At 46.3% G+C, this 21,905-nt stretch overlaps 1 protein-coding gene across 3 annotated transcripts in view; it reads left to right on the top strand.

The window, feature by feature from the left end:
• The window catches only part of PLPP3 (phospholipid phosphatase 3), an 80,462-nt gene that overhangs the window by 44,463 nt on the left and 14,094 nt on the right, over window positions 1-21,905 (top strand). For all 3 annotated transcript variants that reach the window (XM_079102054.1, XM_079102052.1, XM_079102053.1), the window contains exons 3-4: window positions 10,933-11,213; window positions 11,618-11,675. In XM_079102054.1, the coding sequence (XP_078958180.1) occupies window positions 10,933-11,213; window positions 11,618-11,675 (339 nt within the window). The remainder of the gene's footprint in view (window positions 1-10,932; window positions 11,214-11,617; window positions 11,676-21,905) is intronic.

The raw sequence follows: 21,905 nt of genomic DNA, 5'->3' as shown, positions 1-21,905 counted from the left end.
CTACTTACTAAGGTTTTGAGAATAAAATGAATTCACGTATATAAAGTGACTCAGTGCCTGGCACATCTGTCCTCTCATCGAATGTTAGTTATCTCTATTATAAAGGAGTAAACAGAGTCAAAAAGTGGTGGAGCAACCTAGCCACAGCAATATATCTGATAAAAGAGGCAGCAAAGGAGTCCAGCCTTTGGTCACATGTCTCCCACTCTTTCCTTGGAGTTAATGAATTAGAACTCAGGTCATTTGACTCTCACTCCTCTGCAGTAGGACTTTTACCTCCTGATCGAGCTGCTGTTGGGTTTCAGCTAGAGGCACCCGTGAAACGTGGCCCCTGATGACGTCAACTAGCCTGCTTTCCTCTGCTACCTACCAGGAGCACTTGTGGAGAAGAGAGCAAGCAGAGAGGCCTCAGAGGCTGAGGGTGGAATTCACTCTGGTTTGCTCAACGCTGGAAAAGTTGTACAACTTAACAACAGCAGCACCACATTTCCCACTTTCCCATCCTGGCCCTAAGAGCCCAGCTGGCTTCATCCAGAACCGGCTTCTGATCAGAGGACAGGAGTGACCCTCATGGGGTGCAGGTCTCAGGGCTGGGAATCTCATCATCTTGCTACCCGCTGTCCTGGGCCTTCTGCTGCCGAATGTCAGGCCTGTTTGAAGCAGCAGGGGAAGACTTGCCTAATTTGGATGTGGTCGATCCAGTGTGGAGGGCCCCCACTACAAAGGAATGGAATGGCAGCAGAGACCAGGGTGGTGTAGAGATGCAAATCATCAAAAGTTATAGGGAAAGCAGACACCTTTCTGGGGCAGGACTTATGGAAAAACTCAGTCATTTTGACCTCTTTTTCAGATGTATCTCAGATTCTGGAATTATAGCATAATAGGAATTCCTTCCAAATCCACAAAGCAATGGTTCCTATCCCTGCTTTGCAAAGGCTTAATGACTCTAGCAGCAGCGAGATTAGGAGCAAACAGTAAAATACCGTCTCCTATCTAGCCTCCTTTCAGTTGTGCCTTGCACTGTACTATGGAGGTATTCTAAGCAAAGATTTTAATATGGCAAAAATGCTCAGTATTCTTTTTAAATAAACATGGGCTCATGGGCTCAGTGCTTGCTTTGGTCGGACCCCAGAAGGGACTTATATAGATTCTTAATACCTGGAAATCAATGCATGGGTGAGTCATGGGTGAATCCCCTTCTCCCTTTAGCCATAAAAATGCTACTTTTCCTCCCAGACCCCACTTGAATCTGACTTCTGTAATTATTTTCCTAACTAAAAAAAAATCTCAGGCTTTGGCATCATCCGATTTAGGCTCAAGTCCCAACTTCTGTGCTTATCCATTCTTTTACTTGTTTTGCAACCTCCCGGCAACCATTACCCTCCCCGTACCCCCGCCCCCCGCTCCACACCTTGGAACTGTACTTTTTCCTTTTCTATAAATTGGTGGCAGTAGTTCACAACTTAACGGGCTTGTTTGGGTCCCTCAAACCAAATGATATTATTAAGTATGTGATCAGTGAGACCCATCCTTTTTATTTTTGGAATACTGCAGTTTGCAAAGTGCACACTCTCTTATTTGCTCCTGGCAGTCATTCTGAGAGGTGGAGTGTTAAAGCTGAGACATCTGGGGCTCAAGGGTGTTCAGTGGCTCTTCTGCGACAGGCAAGGCCAGACCAGGAGTCCTCTGATTCAAAAGCCAAGGCTTTTTAAATAATGGTGCCACTGCTGCCCTCTGAAGCCTGCCTGGCTCCCATAGCTCTTGACGAGGCACCTCTGGCATGCCAGGTACTGGGGACACAGTGATCAGGCTCAAAGTGAGCTGCATGTTGTTTTGTGGCCCTAAACCCCATCCCAGCAGGCAAGCAGCACCTGTAATAGAGTGTCTTGTGATGTGTTCCTGTCCAGGTCTTTTCTCCCCAGCTAGATGACGGCTCCTGGGGGACAGAGGCCAGTCTTTTCCTCTGGCACATGGTAAGAGCTAAGTAAACACCAAGTAGTCATCTTCAGGAAGCATTCTTCTGCTGATTCCTCCCTGGCTTCTGAAGGTACCGGAAAACCCTGTGCCCACCCTCTATCCTTGCAGTTTCTGTGCTGAATTATCTGGTCTGTTTACTCCTCTATTTCCTGCCCATCCTGTTAGCTGCACAGGGTAGGGATTGATCTGATTTGATTTGTTATTACCAGTGCAAGGCAAAGGCCATGGTACTCAATGTATGTTTGTGAAAATCACCAAAGAGGCCTAAGATTGTGGGCAGAAAAACAAAAGCATTTGGCCAAATGGATGTCAAAGGATCTATGGAGGAGGGGAAAGGGTCCGATTTGCTTCCTGAAAATCTTAAACAGGTTCCTTGAGGTGCATGGGAACACACTCTGTGCCACATGCAAATTTCTTGCTGGAGAGACAAGAAGAAGAGCTTAATACCTCCAGGACTTGTTTATTCAGGATCAAGCTTTGGTTTGCCCACATCTGGACTTCATTAGTCCCCCACCCCCATCTCCCTTTATCTGCAAGAACTCTGCCAAGAAAACAAGGTTCCCCAACATTGCCTCCTCATTAAAGACTAGTCGATTCTCAACTCTGAAAAAAGTGCAGTTGTGCCGGGCCAGCCGTGTGTTAGTGGGAGACCCAGTCCCCTGGTTTACAATCCACTACATCTGTGCAATTACCAAGACCACCAACAGAGAGAGGCCACATGAATCCTTCAACTGTGTTGTCCCCTGATCAGATGGCTAGGAGTTCTTCTGAGACCTTCTTCTCCCTGGGGGATGCTGGCAGGGGGCATCTATTTGTGATTTAACGAACACAGGCATTGAAGTTGCACTGTCTGGAATCTCACATGTTCCCTTCCCTGCCACCCGTGTCTGGGAAGAGGTGACACTGGCAGCAATTCTTAGTTATGTTGGGAAAATGTGTCCAATACTAAGATGCTAATAGTCTCCATTTCAAGTGATAATGCTCATGAGGCTGGGAAGTAGGTTGTGCGAGTCAGTGAGTGTTGGGGAAAGGGGTAGACCATCAGATGACTTTTATGACCTGTCTGATGAACCAGAAACTAATTTGCCTTATTGTAAATCCTCTTCAATAGCTATGCAACATAGGTATTATTTACCCCATTTTATAAATGAGAGAGGACATTGGAGCTTGAAAGAACGAAGAGATTAGTCCAAGATTACTCTGCTTAGTTAAAGAGGGAGCAGGAATCCAAACTCAGGTCCTACTTTGAAGTCCAAGCGTTCCGATGGACAGTTATTGAAGGCCCATGCTGTGCAGGGTGCTCATTATTGAGTTAGCTGTAAAGCTTTTTGTTCTGGGGTGTAGAGGGGTAAATGTATGGAGGAAGACAAAGCATACACAGTACTGGCAGATGACCACCAGGGATGACAGGGTGATCAGTGGTTTGTACAGAAGGTGACAACGTGCGGTGGGTAGCCAGATGCTTGGTGAGTTCCTCCCTGCTAACAAGCTGATGTATAAGATACAGATACTGCCCTTGGAGCTTAGGGTCCAAAGGGGATGCAAAAGCAAGACTCAACAAGATGGGCTGCACTCTTAGAAAGCATTAGCAAATAAGACAAGAGGCGGAACTGCACAGCAGGGGGTCCTAGGGAGGGAGAGTTGCAAGGACAGAATGTCAAAACTTCTTTCCCTTGGGACTGGGAAACAAGCTGAGAAAAATGATTCTCGCTGCAAGATTCTTCATTTTGCTTATAGATAGGGTCATGTGTGAATGCGATGCTATTGGGAGTTCAGAGGAAGATCGCCTGACGCTGTTTTCATCTGCAAAGGCCCACATCAGTCATTGTTTAGTGAGAACTTGCCCCATTTAGTTATCACAGCAACCCTTATGCTCTTGGTACTGGTATTAACCCCATTTTATGGATAAACAAACTGAGGTTTAGAGAGCTCAGTGGTCCAAGACTCATAAACAGAAAAACCAGAACCCTATCCCACCAGAGCAACTCAGTACTCTGGTTGAACTCTCTGCTTTGAAGAAGGGGTGGGATTTTCTCCATAGATCCTGATGTTCCAGGCAGAGGGGATTGCTTCACTAGTGGGGGAGACTTTGTAGCAATAGTGCTTGCAGAAACCGTTGAGCAGACCTTCTTCACTGGAGGTGTAGAGTATAAAGAAACTGACAAAGTCCAAGTAAGGAGAAGAAGATGGAAGTAAGATTGTGGAGGTCTTTGGACGCTGAGGAATTTTTACTCCAGTTAATTGCTAGGTAAGGATTAGGGTATTATTTCAAGCTATTGCCTTTAGTTTTCTAACCACGGTAAGAATGAGGCCTGTGCCATGATGGTGGCGATGCAGGGGGAACAGAAAAAGATGGATTTGAGAGACCTTGCAAAATAGGATGAGCAGAGTTTCACAAGGCAGGGGAAGGAGTCTAAGGTTCCAGGTGTTTGCAGTTATACGTTTGGTGGAAACTTGAGTAGCAACAGGGGGAAGAGAAGTGGAGGCTGGGGGCAGGAGGGGGGCTGGGTGTCACCTCAGGCTTGGTTGGTTTGACATGCTGATGACTTTAGTTTTGTGTCCAGTTGGGAGATTTAGCAGCAAATTGGAGCAGGGCTGGTTGGGGTAGGGCAGGCTGGAGCTAGATGAGAGAGAGGGAGAGGGAGACATCTTTTGGAGGTCATCTTCTCAGAAGTAATAATTGAAAGGTATTTGAGGAGGTTGAGATCATAGTAGAAAGTCAGGGATACAACTTCAGGGAAGAGCCACATTTATGGGGTGTAAGCCAGATATGGAAACTCTGGAAGAAGGGGAAATTAGTTTAGAAATAAGAAGAAAAGCAATATTAAGGAAGCCTAGAAAATTCAATGTCAAAAAAGGAGTACAGGGTTGTCAGCAGGCAATGTTGCAGAAAGAACAGTCAGGAGACTTTTGCATGGGCTGGCAGAGCAGGTCACCCAGGAGGCCCGTGACTCTGAGTCCCTTACTTTTGGGAAAATAATGATGTTCCATGCTTTAAACTATCTTCTTCGTAAGTCTTGTGCAAACAAGTCAGCCATCACCAATCCCAGACATAAGTAGCTTCTGAAAATTCTGTCTGGCCTCTTTGCCACCTGTATTCTAGATGCTGGAGTCTTATTACATCCACACAACCCAGAAACCCCACTGATGGCCTTGAGCAAATCTCTGTCCTCATTACCTTTCCCAAACGGTGAGGCATTGATCTCCTGCCACGAGGCTAAAGACAGCCAATTGAGAGAAGAATCAAAGATTAAATTTCTAATCCATTCTAGTTATGGATAAGACTGTACTGCCTTCTCCTCAGCAGAGCACTCAGCTTCAGAGAAAATATAGCCGAGCTTCTGTCTTTATGCTTAGGAGCAGGACCTTGAGACTGAGAAATAACCGGAGAGAGATGATTCTCTCTTCGTGATTCACCGTCATGTTTGTCGAACGGGTCTCTCCTGGGTGGAAAGAACTTCATCCACCTATGTAACTGAGATGTGGAAAGCAACTTGGCGCTGTGGTCGGCAAGACCCTAGATGTGCGAGAGCCTTACAAAATTATAGAACCTTACCAGGTCTTCTGTGTATGTCTGTCTCTGGAGACGCTGCTACCTGCTGGGACATCTAGGAGATAGCCAGCTTGTTGCCATCTGGAAAAGCACAGGAATAAGCAGGGGCCCAGACTTCATGGAGTCAGAACCCTTCCTTCCTTCCTCCCTCCCTCCCTCCCTCCCTCCCTTCTCCCTCCCTCCCTCCCTCCCTTCCCTCCTTCCTTCCTTCCTTCCTTCCTTCCCTCCCTCCCTTCCTCCCTCCCTCCCTCCCTCCCTCCCTCTCTCCCTCCCTCCCTTTCTTTTGTAGTACTGGGGATTGAAGCTAGGGGTGGTTTACCCCTGAGCTATATCTCCAACTCCAACTTGTGATCTTCCTGCCTCAGTCTCCAAAATCACTGGAATTACAGGCGTGGGCTGCCGTGCCCTGCCTTGCCCGTTTTTGATTGAGGGTGACTCACTGGCCTCTCTGGCCTTCTCTGTTCTCATGTATAAAGTGTCAGTAGTGATTTAGTAGTTCATAGGGTGTTGTGAGAAGCAAACACAGTGGATGTAAAAGTGCTTTGTAAGCTGTAAAGTGCTATGCAAATATTATTATTAAAGCAGGTCAGAATATAGAGGGAAGCTTGTCCTTCAAACTCAGCAAGGGAAGAAGATGAGTTCTCAGTCTTTCAAAGAGGAATTGTTGTGATACTGTGCAAAAACATTACCTTTCATGGGGTAATTTCTCAATAGAGTGGAATGTCAGAAATAACACAAGATGGTAGAGTGGATTGTCCTTTCTGCTTTGGCTTTCTTTCCTTCTGTTTGGTTCCCCTGAAAAAGACTTCCTAGATGAAATAGTCAAAATCAGCATCATCTGCGGTGATGCACGCCTGTAATTCCAGAGCCTCAGGAAATTGAGACAAGAGGATCGAAGTTCAAAGCCAGCCAGGCCCTAAGCAACTCAGTGAGACCCTGTCTCTAAATAAAATATTATAAAAATGGCTGGGAATGTGGCTCCGTGGTTAAGTGCCCCTAGATTCAATCTCCAGCACAAAAACAACAACAAAAATAACCAGTATCCTGTCACCCCCACACACATACTTTCTGCTTCTACCCTGGAGGGATAATACTTCCAAACTCTTCACTGTGGAATGCTCTCTTTCAAGGAACTCTTGGAAGTATCTTGGAAGAGATATTCCCTAGAAGTATGTGCTAGGTTTTTGTTGTTGTAGTTGTTCTGTTTTTCCTGTCTCCAATGAAAGGAGAAAGAAAATAACACAAACTTTTGGAAGGTGTGAGGTGCCAGGCAGTCGGCATATCCCCTTATTGAAGATGCAGTTCTGGCAGATATTGTTGATCTTATTTCATAGATGGGGGGGGGAACCCCTAAGCCCAGACAGGTGAAGTCCCTGGGCCTAAAGTCATAGATGGGATTCAGACAGATTTTTCTTCCCTAAACTGGTGCTTCTCTCACCACCCCATGATCTGTCCTTTCCAAAAAGTCAGTCCTAATATTTCTTCAAATTTCCTTTCCAGAACAGTCGAGTATTAGTAAATATGTGGGCAGTTGAACTCTCTTTCACCAGAAAAGACAGGAAGAGGAGCACTTTACCCCAGGAGACAGGGTCCCCACAAACTGACTCGCAGGCCAGGACTGGTCCCTTCTGTCCCCTCCTGGCTCAACTGCCATGCTTCCTCGCTTTATGAGTTTCCAGCCTCTGTGCCAAGTGCTTTAACAGGCAGGTAGGGAGAAGTCCCCGCTTGCCTGGCAGCCTGCCATCACCCCCAGAATCTGTTGCTGGCTGTTACTGAAAGGCCTCGACATTGAAGGCATTTTTCTCAGCAGTGAAATTTACATATCAGAGCCTTGCTGACTGAGGCAGAAATGAGGGCCCTGGGGGTGGGGACAGAGCCTTTGGCGGGGCCGGGGAGGGAAGAGCTCATTTTATTACCCAGGAATAAAAACATTGTGAGTAATGAATAAAGTCCGAAAGCCATAAATCTGGGACTCCAGCGTTCGGCCTGCAACGTGTCGGAGAACAATTTAAGCCTTCGCCTCTCCTGTAGACTAGGTGCGGTGTTTGGGCTGCCTTTCACAGCCCGAATTTCATTAAATGGGCTTTTAAAGGTTAGGATTACAAGAAGCCGAGTCTGGCTGGTTCATAATGATGATTTATGGCTGTGTTGGCGACTCCCCGACCCTTCTGTACAAGGGGATAGAGAAAATACATAATTTGTTGCTCATTAACTCCAGAATCTGTCAGGGCTGCCCCAGAAGCCATGTGGTCGGGGAGTCATGTGTCTGCTAAATGGCTTCAGCCTGGCCCTGTCCTCAAATGCAATTGCTATTCTTCCCGTGGAAAATGGTTTTCATAACAATAGGAATAATAAACTTCTCTTGATGGAGCCTGCCGTGGGTCTTTGAACCTGAGAGTCAGAGTACCTGGACTCTCCTCTTCACTCAGTCATTTACCAGCCTCACATCCTTCAGGTCTACCCAGCGCTTAGAATAGATTTGTCTCCTCAGAGTCGCTGTCCAAATGAAACCGAAGGGCAGGAGAACTCTCGGAGATGGCTGCTGTCCGTGTCCTTAGGGACCCCAGATGCCATGAAATGCTCTCCTTTTTACCTCTGTATCTTCCTGTGAGAGGAGGAAGGGTTTTAATTCACATTTTACTCTTCGAAGACTGAGGCTGTAGAGCTGGGAAGAGCCCTGGCATTGTCACGGATCCCTTCTCCCTAAGGTGACTGAGATGGAGAAGTGACTCACCCAAGATTAACCAGGAAGTGCACGTGAGAAGTTAATGTGTAGTAGAAACCCACGTGTTCTCTCTCAGCATCAAGCTGGAAGTCACGTCGATGGCAGCTCCATCAAGCCTGCTTAGAAACAGGTTCTCCGTCGGGGCCAGCGGCTTGGTTCTGGGAACTCAGGAGCAATCCTGGGGCAGGGGTGGTGTCCGTGACTGGGGTTCTGCTTCCTGCCTGTGCTGTTATTCATAAGCAACCCTCTGCTGCGGTGTTACCTTTGCCTGGCTGGGAAGCTTGTGGTGGAGGCAGGCCTGGAGAGTCGAGAATAAATGTGACTGCAGGGATGAGGGGATAAAAGTCATGGAGTCCAGTGCCATGATTTTGCAAATGAAGAACCTGATACCCCGAATTCACTCAGTGAGTGGGGACACTGCCCCTGGTCACCTGACTCCTCCTTCCGTGTTCTTCCCCTGCATAGAAGACAAATGAGTATGATTTATAAATAAAATAGAATGAGAAGGTAGGAGAACATGATTGTGGAAATAAACATCTGGAACTCGTTAGCCTGTAAGGTTACATAGGGTAAAAGTGTAAACAGGTTCAAAAGGGGGTTAGCTCATGAACGGTAGGAAAGAATGCTGAACAGGGAGTCAGTGCACCTGGGTCTAATCTTTAGATGTGAGTTAATTTGGACCTCAGTTTTTTCTGGACATAATGGTCCCTTTCATTTCTGACTTGCCATGCTTCTCAGATTTTAATTTTTGCAATGTGTTATCAAAGGGCCCTTGGTAATGTTTAGGGGATATTTCCATCTTCCCAGTGAGGAGCTCTGAGGACTCCTTTCCTTGATTCCTTTCATTCATTCCTTCAGTGAAGGTCTCTGAGCACTTTGCAGAGTTAGATATTAGTTCTGCTGTCTCAGATTATCATCTGAGACATTGCTAGGCCAGCATGCAGGTTGGACTGGCCTTTGCCCATGTCCCCATCACAGAGAGTCACACTCAGCATGACGTGGGAAAACAAAGGTGGAGCTTACAGGTACAACCCATGTAGCTACACGGCCTCTCTGTGCCAGCATTTGCGGTGGCAGTTGCTGTTCTCACTCCTGCACCTGCTGGTCCCTGGGCCCAGCTGGTGCTTCCGTCCCACATGCTGCTCTCTTTCCCCAGACTTCAGGACCTTTTAGGACCTTGATCAAACCTCATGCCTTGATGCCTTTACCCAGTGTGAAAACGTAACGAGAAACTTTGCAAAGGAGAGCCCGGATATGCCAGTCTATTGCTTCCCTTGTGGTCATGAACGGCTCTCTGCTGACTGAAAGGGCAAGTGTGGCCCTGGGAGGAAGTGGGAAAGGATCTCTTGTGGTGAGGGATGAGTTGACCAGTGCTGTCCCCGGGCTGTGGTTGCAACCAGGAAGTGGCCACAGCTGTACTGTGGAGTTAAGAGCAGGACAGCAGGCTGTGTGGTTGTGCATCACCAAAGTGAAATAGGTCCTCTGATATGTAGACCTCATCGACATTCACCTTGCCGAGCAGAGCTGCCCCCATGCTGCATGTGAAACCAGGAGGTTTCAGGCAAGTAGTAGACACAGGAGGATGGAGGAAGATGTGGGGATCGGGACACACTTGCTGCCCTTCAGGACCCCAGGAGACAACACGGGCTGACTCACAGACGTTCATGAACGTCAGAGGCATTGTACTCAAAGTTTCTTGGTTTTTAGACTGGTGTGCGTTTTACCACACCATACTTCTAAAAAGTAAATTAAAAGCATCCCTTTCTAGAACCTGGTGCATTTCCCATCCATGTTATTATTAACCCACTGTTATAATAAACTACTCTGCAAAGTGAGTAGCATCCTTTCATGGAGAAGGGCTGAGGCTCAGGGAGGTTAAGTTAGTGCTGAGGGCACCAGGTAGGTGGCAGAGCCTGGGTTCGACTCAGGACCTGACTGGGGTGTATTCACTGCTGTGTGCAGAATCCCCATCACAACACGGTGCTGGCTCTCGGGCTGAGGGCCTCAGCAGCATTGGTGCCATTGGTGATCCTTCACTCCCAATCCCAGAGACCTTCCGTCTGCAGATCCCCTGGATTCTGGCCCCCCTTAACCGTGTCCTCGATTCTTCATTTGCTTCTTTTTTTTTTTTTCTGTAGCAGAGTCCTTGGTTGTCACTCTCTCTACCACTGAGCTACGTCCCCAGCACTTTTTTCTTTCTTTTGTGTCAGGATCTTGCTAAGTTGTCCAGGCTGGCCTCAAACATGCAATCCTCCTGCCTTAACCTCCTGAGTCACTGGGATTTTCTTATATATATAAGCACTTACCATGCTTCTTGGATTTTAATCTTTGCAATGTGTTATCAAAGGGCCCTTGGTAATGTTTAGGGGATATTTCCATCTTCCCAATGAGGAGCTCTGAGGATATATAATTGATTATATATTTTTTTCTTGTTACAATGTATTATGTGACTGCGTAGGACTTTAAAAAAAAGGAAATAATAATTATGTTATCATCGTGATTGTTCCTCTGATGCATATTTGTGTGTATATACTTCTTGAATTGAAAATTGGAATTTTTTAGATTATAACATGTAGATAAATACTGAATATTCTCCTACGTCATTCAGTATTCTTTATACCATCACTTTTGAAGGTGGGTCTTGATACTGCCTAATCTGCTTCTTGTTTCCCTGTAGATCATCACAGGAGAATTCTACCGGATCTACTACCTGAAGGAGAAGTCGCGGTCAGCAGTTCAGAATCCCTACGTTGCAGCTCTCTATAAACAAGTGGGCTGCTTCCTCTTTGGCTGTGCCATCAGCCAGTCTTTCACAGACATTGCCAAAGTGTCCATAGGACGTCTGCGCCCTCACTTCTTGAGTGTCTGCAATCCCGATTTCAGCCAGATCAACTGCTCCGAGGGCTACATTCAGAACTACAGATGCAGAGGCGACGACAGCAAGGTGCAGGAAGCCAGGTGAGACTCCACCGCAGCACTTCGCGGTGGCCACAGTGTGCACCCCTTCAATGCAGAGCAGTTGATGGAGCACTCACTGAGCACCTATAGTGCTGGGTTCTGGTTTCCATGGGTGAATAAGGGCACAGTCCCTCTTCTTAAAGGACTTGGAGTCACATGATTGAGACAGATATGTAAAGAGACCATTATGATACAGCATTGCTAAGTCCATTCATTTATTCTTTCTTTTACTTATTCATGCGTGCCTGCTATGTTCCAGGCATGTGTCCAAAGCACCACCACAGATGCAAGAATGAACAAGACACAGTGCCTGCTCTCAAGGTCACAGTCTAGGGAGGGAAGACAGACAAGCGAGTATCAGGGATGTGAATATGCCCTTTCACGGCCCTCTCTTGCTCTTGCAGGAAGTCCTTCTTCTCTGGCCACGCCTCCTTCTCCATGTACACAATGCTGTATCTGGTGGTAAGTACCTACCCTCTGTTTAGGATGGAGTCCAGTCCTGGCTTGAATCCCTCAAAATTGTTAGACTGCACTATGAAATCCTTGAAAAAGAGGCTTACTAAGAAAGCTAGGTTTCATTCTGAACTCTGCCACTGCCTAAGCAGAAGTTGTTCTATTTTCCAGACTTCCATTTTTCAGATTAAAAATAGTATTTGCCATATTTCTTGGTAAGGATTGTGAATTCGTTTTGAAATTATAAAGTGATGATGACACACATGCTTTTATGGTTTATACCATAAAAATCTGCTTTCTAAAAATCCATTAACTCATTTGATCCTTAGAAAACAACCTTATGTTATAAATAATTTTCTCTCTGTTGTGGGAATGACTAAGTAAGGCTCAGAGAATCCTAGCAAACTGCCAAAATTTGCATAAATACCAGAACTCCCACTCAAATCCAATCTTCTGATCCAGCTCCTCCCAATAGTTGCTCTTCTCCATCCTCCTTAAAGATCATCATTATCTGACCACTGAGAGTGGTTTTGAGTTTTACAAGGTACATGTGCACCCTTGAGGACACCTAGCCTTCTCAAGACACCGTCAAGTGCAGAATCTGTATCCCCATTTCTTGGATCCAGAGACGAAGGTCGGGAGAGACCAAGGAGCACGTTTGAGATTCCTTTTTTTTTTTTTTTTTTTCCTTGTTCTAATTAGTTGTACAGGACAGTAGAATGCATTTATACATTTTGATAGATCTTCATCCAGGGGTGGAGCCGTGGGGTGCACTCACAAGCTGCCCCTGGCTGTGTCTGCGCTGATTTCCTGGAGATGCCTGGACAGTGCAGGTGGAGCACCCTCCTCTCCCCCAGCTGCCTGACAGCAGGCTGTTTGTTTTTCTTTGTCAGTTAAGTTTGGTTTTCTTTGCCTTTCCTCTCCCCTCAATGAGGTCTGTGTGCCAGGGCACTTCCTGCTTCCAGCTGCCTTGGTGGAGTTCAGATGGAAAAGGTGTTGAGAAGTCAGACAGAGCTTGAAAGAGGGTTAGCTGTTGGGAAAAAGAACGTTTTGATTTCAACTTATTTAAAAAGCATAATTAGGAATTGGAAAAAAAAACAACAACAACAGAGAGATTGTCTCATTCTCTTTAGCTTCCCCTGTGCCCCCCACTCCTTTCCAAGTTTGAAGCCGGCACCTGGGCTACAGAACTTGAAGGTGGCCCCGACCTGTGAAAACACAACACCTGGATCTTTTCTTCATGAATAGCGCTTCCCTGCATTCTTCTTTTTGTTTGTTGGTTTGTTTTTGTTTTGCCTTTAGAAAAGATAATTTAGCAAAGATATTTATGTTCCTTCTGCATGTGTATACTTTACCCGGAGCTGGAACCAATTTTACAAATGTAATTTCAGTGTTTTGTAAAAGTACTTAGAAAAGTTGGGTATGTGTTCATTTTTTTTTTTTTTTTTTCATGTCCCTTTATTTTATTCTAAGAGAAAAACATTGGAATATTTTGAAGCCAACACTGGGCAGAATGTCCTTTACAGCCACCCAAAAGGTGAAGATGCTGATGTTTTGGGGGAGCCAGTTCTGGGTGCCCCATGTCACCAAGGACTGTACCTAGCATACGTGGTAACATTCTGTGAGGAGTCTGATGAGATGCGTTTTGATTACCCTTTTTCTGGAAACAAAGAAACCCAGATCTAAGAAATAGCAAAAGTTCTACAGCCCATAAGAGACAGAAAAGCTACCTGAAGTTTGGTCTTAATGACTCCATGTTGTCGTCTATTCTTTCCATTGTATCGTGCTGCAAAAACCAAAACCAAACACAGACAAATCTCATCAGGATAAGCTTAGGGAGGATAACCTCTCATCCTAATTCCAGTTTCAACTGAAGGCTTGCCTTTCTTCATAACTGCTTTAATGGTGAAGACGTCCCTTCCCTCTTCACCAAGCCCATGCCCTCCACTCTGTCACCCCTTTACCAGCTGTGACTATGGCAAGGAATTGCCATGTGAATCATGAGTGAGGAGTGATTTTCTCTCTTTCCTTTTTTTTTTTTTTTTAAATCTTTTTTGTCCTGGGGATCGAACTCAGAGACACTCTACCACTGAACTACATCCCAACCCTTTTTGTTTTTTACTTTGAGAAAGGGTCTCACTAAGTTGCTGAGGCTGGTCTCTCTAACCTGTGATCCTCCCACCTCAGCCTCCAGAGTTGCTGGGATTACAGGCATATGCCATCGTGCCCAGCTGTAAGGAGTGACTTGAAGATTTATTCCCATCTCTCTGAGGGAGGAAAAAATTATGGCACTTTCCTATTGCTTGAAGGCTGAAAGGAAGGAAGAAAGGAAAAGAAGAGAGAGGGAGAGAATGAGACGAGCCCCTGATCCCTCATCTCCCAAGCCTGTTATCACCCCTCACATGCCGTCATGCACGCGGTGCACACCCTTAGCAACTCCCGAGAACATGTACACATTTGGCATTTACAGCCCTCAGACACCCTCATGTACACGTCTATGCGCACAACTCGTTTTTACCTGTAAAGTCACCTTGGCCTGAAACACCCACTAAAGCAAAAGGCCAAAGATGAGAGCAGTGCTGTTAGCTGGGCTTGTTTTTATGTGATGTGACACAGAAACCTCATCCCTTATAATGTCCAATTTGTAAAGTTTTGTAAGGGAAGTCAGAAGGGCACCGCAGCTGCCTGTCAGAGGAGGTGGGAGATCCTGCAGTCTGTCAGCGAAGCCTTCAACCCTCCCTGGTGCTTTTATGCTGTGTTGCAGGTAGTGCAGGAATTGGGCAGCTAGATCCGGGCATCCTGCAGTACACCCTGTGCTTTTGCTAAGGCAGTCTTGATTCACAGCTTCACCGGAGCATTGGGAGACCACATCTGAGCCTGCAGGGTGTAGGGCTCACAGCTTCTGCCTGAAGAATCCAGCAGGCATTATTATGGAACCAGGAGTGGGGGATTAGCTCAGAGACCCAGCATACTACTCATCTGTGAAATGGAGATGATCTCCTCTATTTTACTAAGTTGTTGCCACTGTTCCTCCCTGGACCTGGCTTTCCCCCTCTGTCAAATGAAAGAGTGGGGTTAGGTGGTGTCTACATATCTCAATATCTCTGTGGTTCTACTTGAAAGAAGTTTGAAATACTCTGTGTGTTAAAAAGAAGATGGGCAGCTCTCAGGGACGAACACACCCACATTGCATGGAGTTCAAAGGCAGCGGCAGGCCAGAAGCACCAGCCAGCCCCCCCCCCCCCCCCCCCCCCCGCCCCAGCTGCCTTCTATGGCCTCCCTGGCTTTGAAGGGTGCTCCATAGTAGGTTTTGATTTGCAAAATGGGTAGCTTGGAAAAACCATGCCCCAAATACCAAATTACGTCTGGGCACAGACGCTTAAGGACGAGGTTAAGGTTTGTTAGTGATTAATGCAAATTCTAATATGAAAAACCCCACAGCATCTATAAACTTAAACTTTGCTTCCTACCTCTGAGCCTTGGCCTAAACCTGCGGGGACCACATCTGGATTGGTCATGCACCTCCATGTTTAGGGGCTGAGGATGACATGGGACAAAATGCCAACATCAGGCCAAACACCAAGTCATGGGGCACACCTGGTGTCTCTTGTGGCAGATGCTCTACTACCTTCTGGGGTTACTGAGATGAATCAGACCTGAGCTCTGCCCTTAAGAAACTCACCTATGCGTCGAAGATTCATTATCTGTCAGATGCTTAGTGAGTGACTATTATGCACCAAGCACCTTGGTAGGAGTGGGAAGGTGGAGACTGGAGCATTCAGCCCTTGGAGCGTTCAGACTAGAGGGGCAGGTAGACAACAGCAGTCTGGTGCATTGTGCAGGAGTGGCGGAGGATGTGTCCAGTATCATGGGAGTTGTGGCACCCATGTTAACCTGGAAAGCAGATGGCACAAGCCAGGGAAGGCTTCCGGTAGGGTAGGTCCCACGAAGACAGGAGAAGTTAGAAGAACGACCTGCGTGCAGGTGAAAGGAGGATGGTGGTTGCTTTGATTGCTTTGACCTCACGGGGAGTGGAGGGCACTGATCCACCAGCCTTTGGGAGGAGCCGCAGCTCCTCATTTTGCAGCTCAGATTAGGCAGCAGCAGATTTGTGTTGAGACCCTTCCCCAGCTGCTGTGTTCTTTTCCTGTGCATCTGTCCCTTGCCCCTTGCCTTCTTCAGGTCACTTTTTCAGAGAGCTTTCCCTGACGACTCTGTTAAAGTGACAGCCCATCCTCCTTCGTAGCCTTATTTTACTGCCCAATTTCTAACCATCTGACTTATATTCATTGGCTTGTTTGTCTCTCTCAGCTAAATTGTAAGTTCTGCCAGGGAGGAAACTTTTTCTTGTCTTTTGAGTCACCGTTGCATCCTACTCCCCAAAGCAGCGCCGACACTGGGCAAGGAAGCACTGAATATCACATGAAGGAATGAGCGAATCCCAGGCCATCTGATGCGCAGAGACTGTGCTCCTTTCCATTCCAATCAGAATTTTCTTTTGCCTCCTCATCACTGACTGATAGACCACTAAGGGCCTTTGTGGTGTGGGGAAGACCTTTTCTGCCTCTGCTGAACACTTCACCTATTGGGTTTTCTGTGCTGCCCCATGAAAACTATTGATGTGTCAGAGGGTTTGTTGGGTACCAAGGAGACGGGGAAGTGGCTGTCCTCTGCCAGCTGTGTTCTCTGGCCTGTGGTTGTTAGTCATTGAGGTTTTGTTCAATATGTTTGGAATCTCAGAGCATGGGATCTGGTGTGCCCCATGAGATGTACCCACACGTCCTGGGAGAGTCTGTTGAAATCCTTTGCAGGAACAAGATTTCTGAGGGAACTAAACCACTGTATCAGATGTTTTTCCTTCTTAAATCATTCATCCCTCTACTCCTCTACCCCTCTGTCTCTCCACCCTTTCACCCCTCTGCCCATCCATCTCTCCATCCGTTTCTGAGAACTTGTTCTCTGGCAGACCCATGTGAGTACCTGGGGACACAGAAAGTGTTCATAATTTTGTGGAAAACCTGAAAAGTAAATAGTTGTAGAATAGTTAGAGAACGTCTCTGATTCAGGGTGGGAGCACGAGGTAAGTGCCATCACCTCTGCTGGTACCTGTACCACATCAGCTCACTGACTTTACTTTGCTTAAGACCGGGTCAGTCATCTACTCTCTGAGCAGCTTTCCGCTTGAGTGTCAGTCATGGAACTCTATCCAGTGTGGGACAGGTGAATGAGAGCAACCTGAAGTTCTCCATGTCCTTGAAGGTGGTCCTTCAGTCCAGGACAGCTGCATAGTTCCCTCAAATGGCATTTTTTTTTCTCCAAAGATCAAAGAGACTAGTACAAAAGATCAAGATTTTGGGTGGGTGGAAAGCAGTAATTCCCTAAGGAGACCAGGTAGTTCTGTAGTTAGATCATGGACTCAGAGCGGCAAACTTTCCAGGTTACCTTGAGCAAGCAACGTGGCCTCTTTTATTTAGCCTTGATTTCTTCCTTTGTAAAATGGGCACATTGGTGTCTACTTAAAGGGATTATTATGACATTTGCAGGTAATGTAATTTGAAACATCCAGGCACTGCTCAGCAAATTGGTAGCTTTCTTTTCTTTCCCTGACAGTGACTGAAGACGAGATTTGATTAGCTTCCAAAGGAGGAGAAGAGTCAACTAAAAAATTCTTCTTCTGTCCTCAGTGCAGATAAATAACTTGACAGGGAGAAATGCGAGTTCTCCATCATGTGGGCGAGCCACTGAGCACATGAATCACAGCCAAGTGGGAGCATCAGGGAGACTGGAGAAGGAAGACTGTTTCTTACTATGGGGAGTTGGAGATCTGGACAGGCTTCCAGGAAGAGGGGAGGCAGGGACATAGGAAGGACAAAAGCCTCCTTTTCACTCTTAGCCCAACTGTCCCAAGAGCAATGGAAATGAAGTGAAAGGACAGTAAGGACCTGTTTCACCAGTATGCAGATCGTGTCATGAAACACAAATGAGTTAGCAAGACTGAGAGTATGACTCACACACACATCTGACCCGGCTGGTTCAAACCAGAGGAGCAGGCTGGAATTCAGTGTAAGGAGATTTTGCTGGAATATTGCAGGACTTCGGTTTTGAAACTAAGACCAGGAAAGAGAAGAGAGCTCCATTTGCTGGAGTGAGCACTGTAGTGCAAGGACTGCTCACCTGTGATCCTCATCACAGCCACAGTTCTTTAGCAAATGGAAGCAGAATCTTGGTACAGGAAAAGAACTTGCAGATGGCATATATACTTATGTACATGTATGTGCATACATATGCATATACACATGTATTTTTGTGAGAACTTATTTCATTCATATCAGTGTCTTTCAGAGTTTAGAACATAACAGATGTTTGCAGCATTTTTAAAAAAAGAATTAAAATACCTTATGTGATCTGTGAGAAAATAGATGGCTCGTTGGGGCCATTCAGAGGGTATGTGGCTGGGTAGAGGATCCACCCAGGTTGTTCTGACTGCAGGTCTAACCCTGGCTTCCAGCCATGTCCAGGAAGCAGTTCTGCTGGCGGATGCTCCAGCATGACCCTGGGGCCGTCCCACGGAGTTGGGGAGGAGACACAGGACAACCTGTCGACTGTGGACTGTGGGAGGTCGGGTGATTTAGGCTTTCTGGTTTAGTCCAGCTGTGCTCATCCTTTTCCGAACCAGCCTTTTTGGGCTGTGTGACTGCTGAAACCCCTCCAGGCATTCTGATTCTGATTCTGGGGACATCTCCGTGCTGTTTCCTGGCATCCTGTGGTCAGTAGGGTTGACTTCCTCTTTTGAATAAAAAGCTCCTGCCCCCTTGTACTGGAAATGGATGGAGCCTCCAGTTATTTTTTTGTCCCCAGGTCCAGAAGGTACTCAGCCATCCTCATGAGGCTCAGACTTCTGGCCTGGAGTGACTTGCGGTATGAACCTGCAAAATTCTACCCACTGAGCTCCGAGATTGCTGTGAGATCCTGAGAGCTGCTGGATTCTGTGGTCGCCCTCAAAGCCTGTTGCCACTAGGTTACGTCTCAAATCAGATGGTGCCACTGGGCGGAAGGCTATTGCGCAATCTCCCTCCTTGGCTTACTTGCTCTGGTGAAATCATCACAGTCACTGGGTAGATATCATTCATCAAGGCATAAGGTGATTAGATTTCTCAAGAACGTCTTGTGTGCCTGTCCTCTGCCCATCAGGCTCCTTTCTGTGTTGTCTTGATTCTGAGAAGAAAATATGGTCCATCCTACTTTATAGATGAGACTGAGGTGCACAGAGGGAAATGACCACTCACTTGAAATGTGCAGAGTGACAGGGACTCAGAGCTGTCTCCCTGTAAGATGCATTCAGCTGTTAGAATGCCCTCCCCCAAAGCCCCAGCTGTGGACCCCAGGACCAGTCCCGCTCTGAGGGCTATAGTCGTTACTGATGGATCTGGGGGAGCGACTGCATCTCCTGTTGCTACAGTGACTGCTTCCTTCAGGAATTTTCTCCCATGGCGCCTACTCTTTGCTTATTCGTAAGCACTCTTCCTCTCTTCCTGGAGCTATTCTGAGGCCTGCTCCCGTCCTCCATCCTCAAGTTCCTCTCCTGGATGAATTTTTTTTTTTTTTTTTTTTTTTCTTTTATTGCACTCCAGTCTGAAATCTCTGAGTCAGTGGCAGGGGAGATGTGGGCCTTGTCCGGTTGGGAAACCCACCCTTCCTCTGCCCCACCCTGGATTCCAAGGCCTGTGACCTGAAGTCCATGCAGCAAGCGAGGGGAAGGGTGGAGGATTTCCAACAAGTCTTTTCTGAGGACCTGCAGCTTTGTTCAGCGTGGGAAAGAGAAATATCTTGGGGCTACTTTAAGAGAAGTGTTTGAAGGATGAGTGGCATGGCGTCCTCTGTCTGCATTAGCAATCTGTACCACAGCCTATGTGATAGCGGCTGTGACACTTTTAACAGGGAAAAGCCGAGGCTCCCTGAGGGTTTTCTGATTAAGACTTGCATCTTTCTACTGTCCACCCACCTTGTCCACTGTCCAGGGCTGAGCTGAGCACAGAATCAGCTGGGCATCTGGTACACAGGCTTTTCCTTCTTCCCTGAACTTGCCATTGTTCCGAAGACTTGTGCTGAACAGGAGCTGGACCAACATCATTCCATCCCTAATTCCAGAAGGAAGGGATCTTTTGATCCACAATGGCAGAGTCTGCTGGAGTTCATTTCATCCAAAAGGAGGGAGTAGCCCTGTGGACTGTAGCTTTAGATTCACTGTGATTTTGATATTGCCTGTAGTGAGCCAGCTCTACCTAGAGCCCTTCAAAAGCATCCAAATTAGTTTTTTTTTTTTTTTCCCCCATGGTATTTGGTGCCTTTCTCAAAACCATATCGTTTTCCCCCATTGAATACAGTAATATTTTCTAGCTGAGATCCAGTAGGTAGGTGTTCTGTCAAAATAGTGACTTAAAGCCAAATAAGTCTCCCCCCCCCCCCGCAGGACTTCTCAGAGCCTTTAGAAATCTTACAAGCATTATAAGTGACAGAAATAAGGATGTAGTATGGAGCATTCGTCAGTTTTTCTTTTTTCTTTTTTCTTTTTTTTAAGTCCCTTTGTATTCCATGGGTTAGTTTGGGGAATGTTGGTCTACTGAATAAAGACCAGGTTCCTTCGTTTGACATCCAAGGTCCCTCATGAACTGACCCTTTCTTGTCTCTGCTACCTTATTCCTTTTCATGAACTATGCATCCTCTTCTTTGACTATGCTGAATGATTTGAGTTCCTGGGGACATTGATGGCAGAGCTCAGCCACCCCTCCTTGGAATCTGTACCGTCACCACTGTTGCCTTAATTCCCAGCAAATGCCAGTTCATCTTTAGGGTTCACGTCATCCCTTCCCCTTAAGTCATGGAGCCAGGCTCCCCAGGTTCCTTCCTAGTCCACCCCTTTGCATCCCCTAACTATGCTTGGCCAGGAATTTTAACTTCTCATTTCTGTATCTTTAGCACCTGTCATTGGACCTGGCTGACACTTTTGCTCTTGATCTCTTTTGGCTCAGTCTACAGGTTTGATCTTTTAAGATTATTTTTATATTTCTACAATGTCTATGGGAATCTAATTGTATTTACATATGAACTACTGAATTTGTAAGTTGAGTGTTTTTATAAATAAAAATTCCAGCTCTCTCTTCAGATTGCTGTTTATGTCCCTTACTTCATAAAGACTCCATGCAGTTCTTTGTAAGTTCATTACTATTTATTTAATCATCTTTACTATTAACATGATGGTTTTGTTGCTTCTTTCAGGTTTTTAACTGGTTATTATTTACATATGAGAAGACCACTGATTTTTATCACTTGTTTAGTGGCTGACTATGTGAATATAGTCTCTTACCTGATGTTTTTCATTCCTTATTCTTAGATTTTCCAATACTACACTTACATAATTTCAAAATGGTTATTAAGCTGCCTGCTGTTTTCATGCCTGGCTTTTTTGAAATGGTTGTCCCAGTCGTTGAGGGTCAAGTCCTAGATGCAGTTCCTACAGCTCAGAGTGACTGGGTCCTTCCACTCCTGGCTCCTCAGGACTCACTGCTTCTTGCTCCTTCCTGACCACTGAAAGCAAGGGCAGAGCCCCCCAGGCCACTGCCACAGGACTGCCCGAGACCAGCAGCACCCTCTCTTGCTTCCCCTTTCCCCTGGCCTCTCCCAGTGCTTTGATTTGTAGTCGGAAGTTCCCCTCGTCCCTCTGCTGCTTCCCCCTCATTTCCCAAGTTCCCACAGGAACCTGGGAAGTAGGTTGTGCCCAGAGGTTAAAACGGAAACTGCAGCCAGATAACTCTGAGGGGACAATACCCAGTTGACGTCATTTCAACTTCTTTCCTTCAGCCAGAGGTATTTTTATTTTTATTTTTCTTCCATTTTTCTTCAGGTTACTCTTCTACCCCACCCAGTCCAGTGTCTGTCAGTCTCTCCTTGAAAGCTCTCTGGCATTGTGTGACTGGTTTATGTGTTTCCTTCTACACTAATTCAAAATCCATAGTTTCTAGTGGTGACTTAGATCCTTGTCCTTGGGTAGAGTGCTTTGTTTTGAAGCAGAAGCATCTCTTTATCATGATCACTTCCCCTAGCACTACTGTATTTCCATGGCATTAGGGGTGGTACAGGGAGGTGTAGTATAGGGATTATGCATCCACAATCTCCAAGGAAATGCACCAGTGTATTAAGTGAGCTGTTATCAGTTGTAAAATAAAGCTTTTGCTGACCCTG

The sequence above is a fragment of the Sciurus vulgaris genome (assembly GCF_902686455.1).
Source record: "Sciurus vulgaris genome assembly, chromosome: 1".
Classification (NCBI taxonomy): Eukaryota; Metazoa; Chordata; class Mammalia; order Rodentia; family Sciuridae; genus Sciurus; species Sciurus vulgaris.
This window is presented reverse-complemented; position numbering and strand designations above follow the sequence as displayed.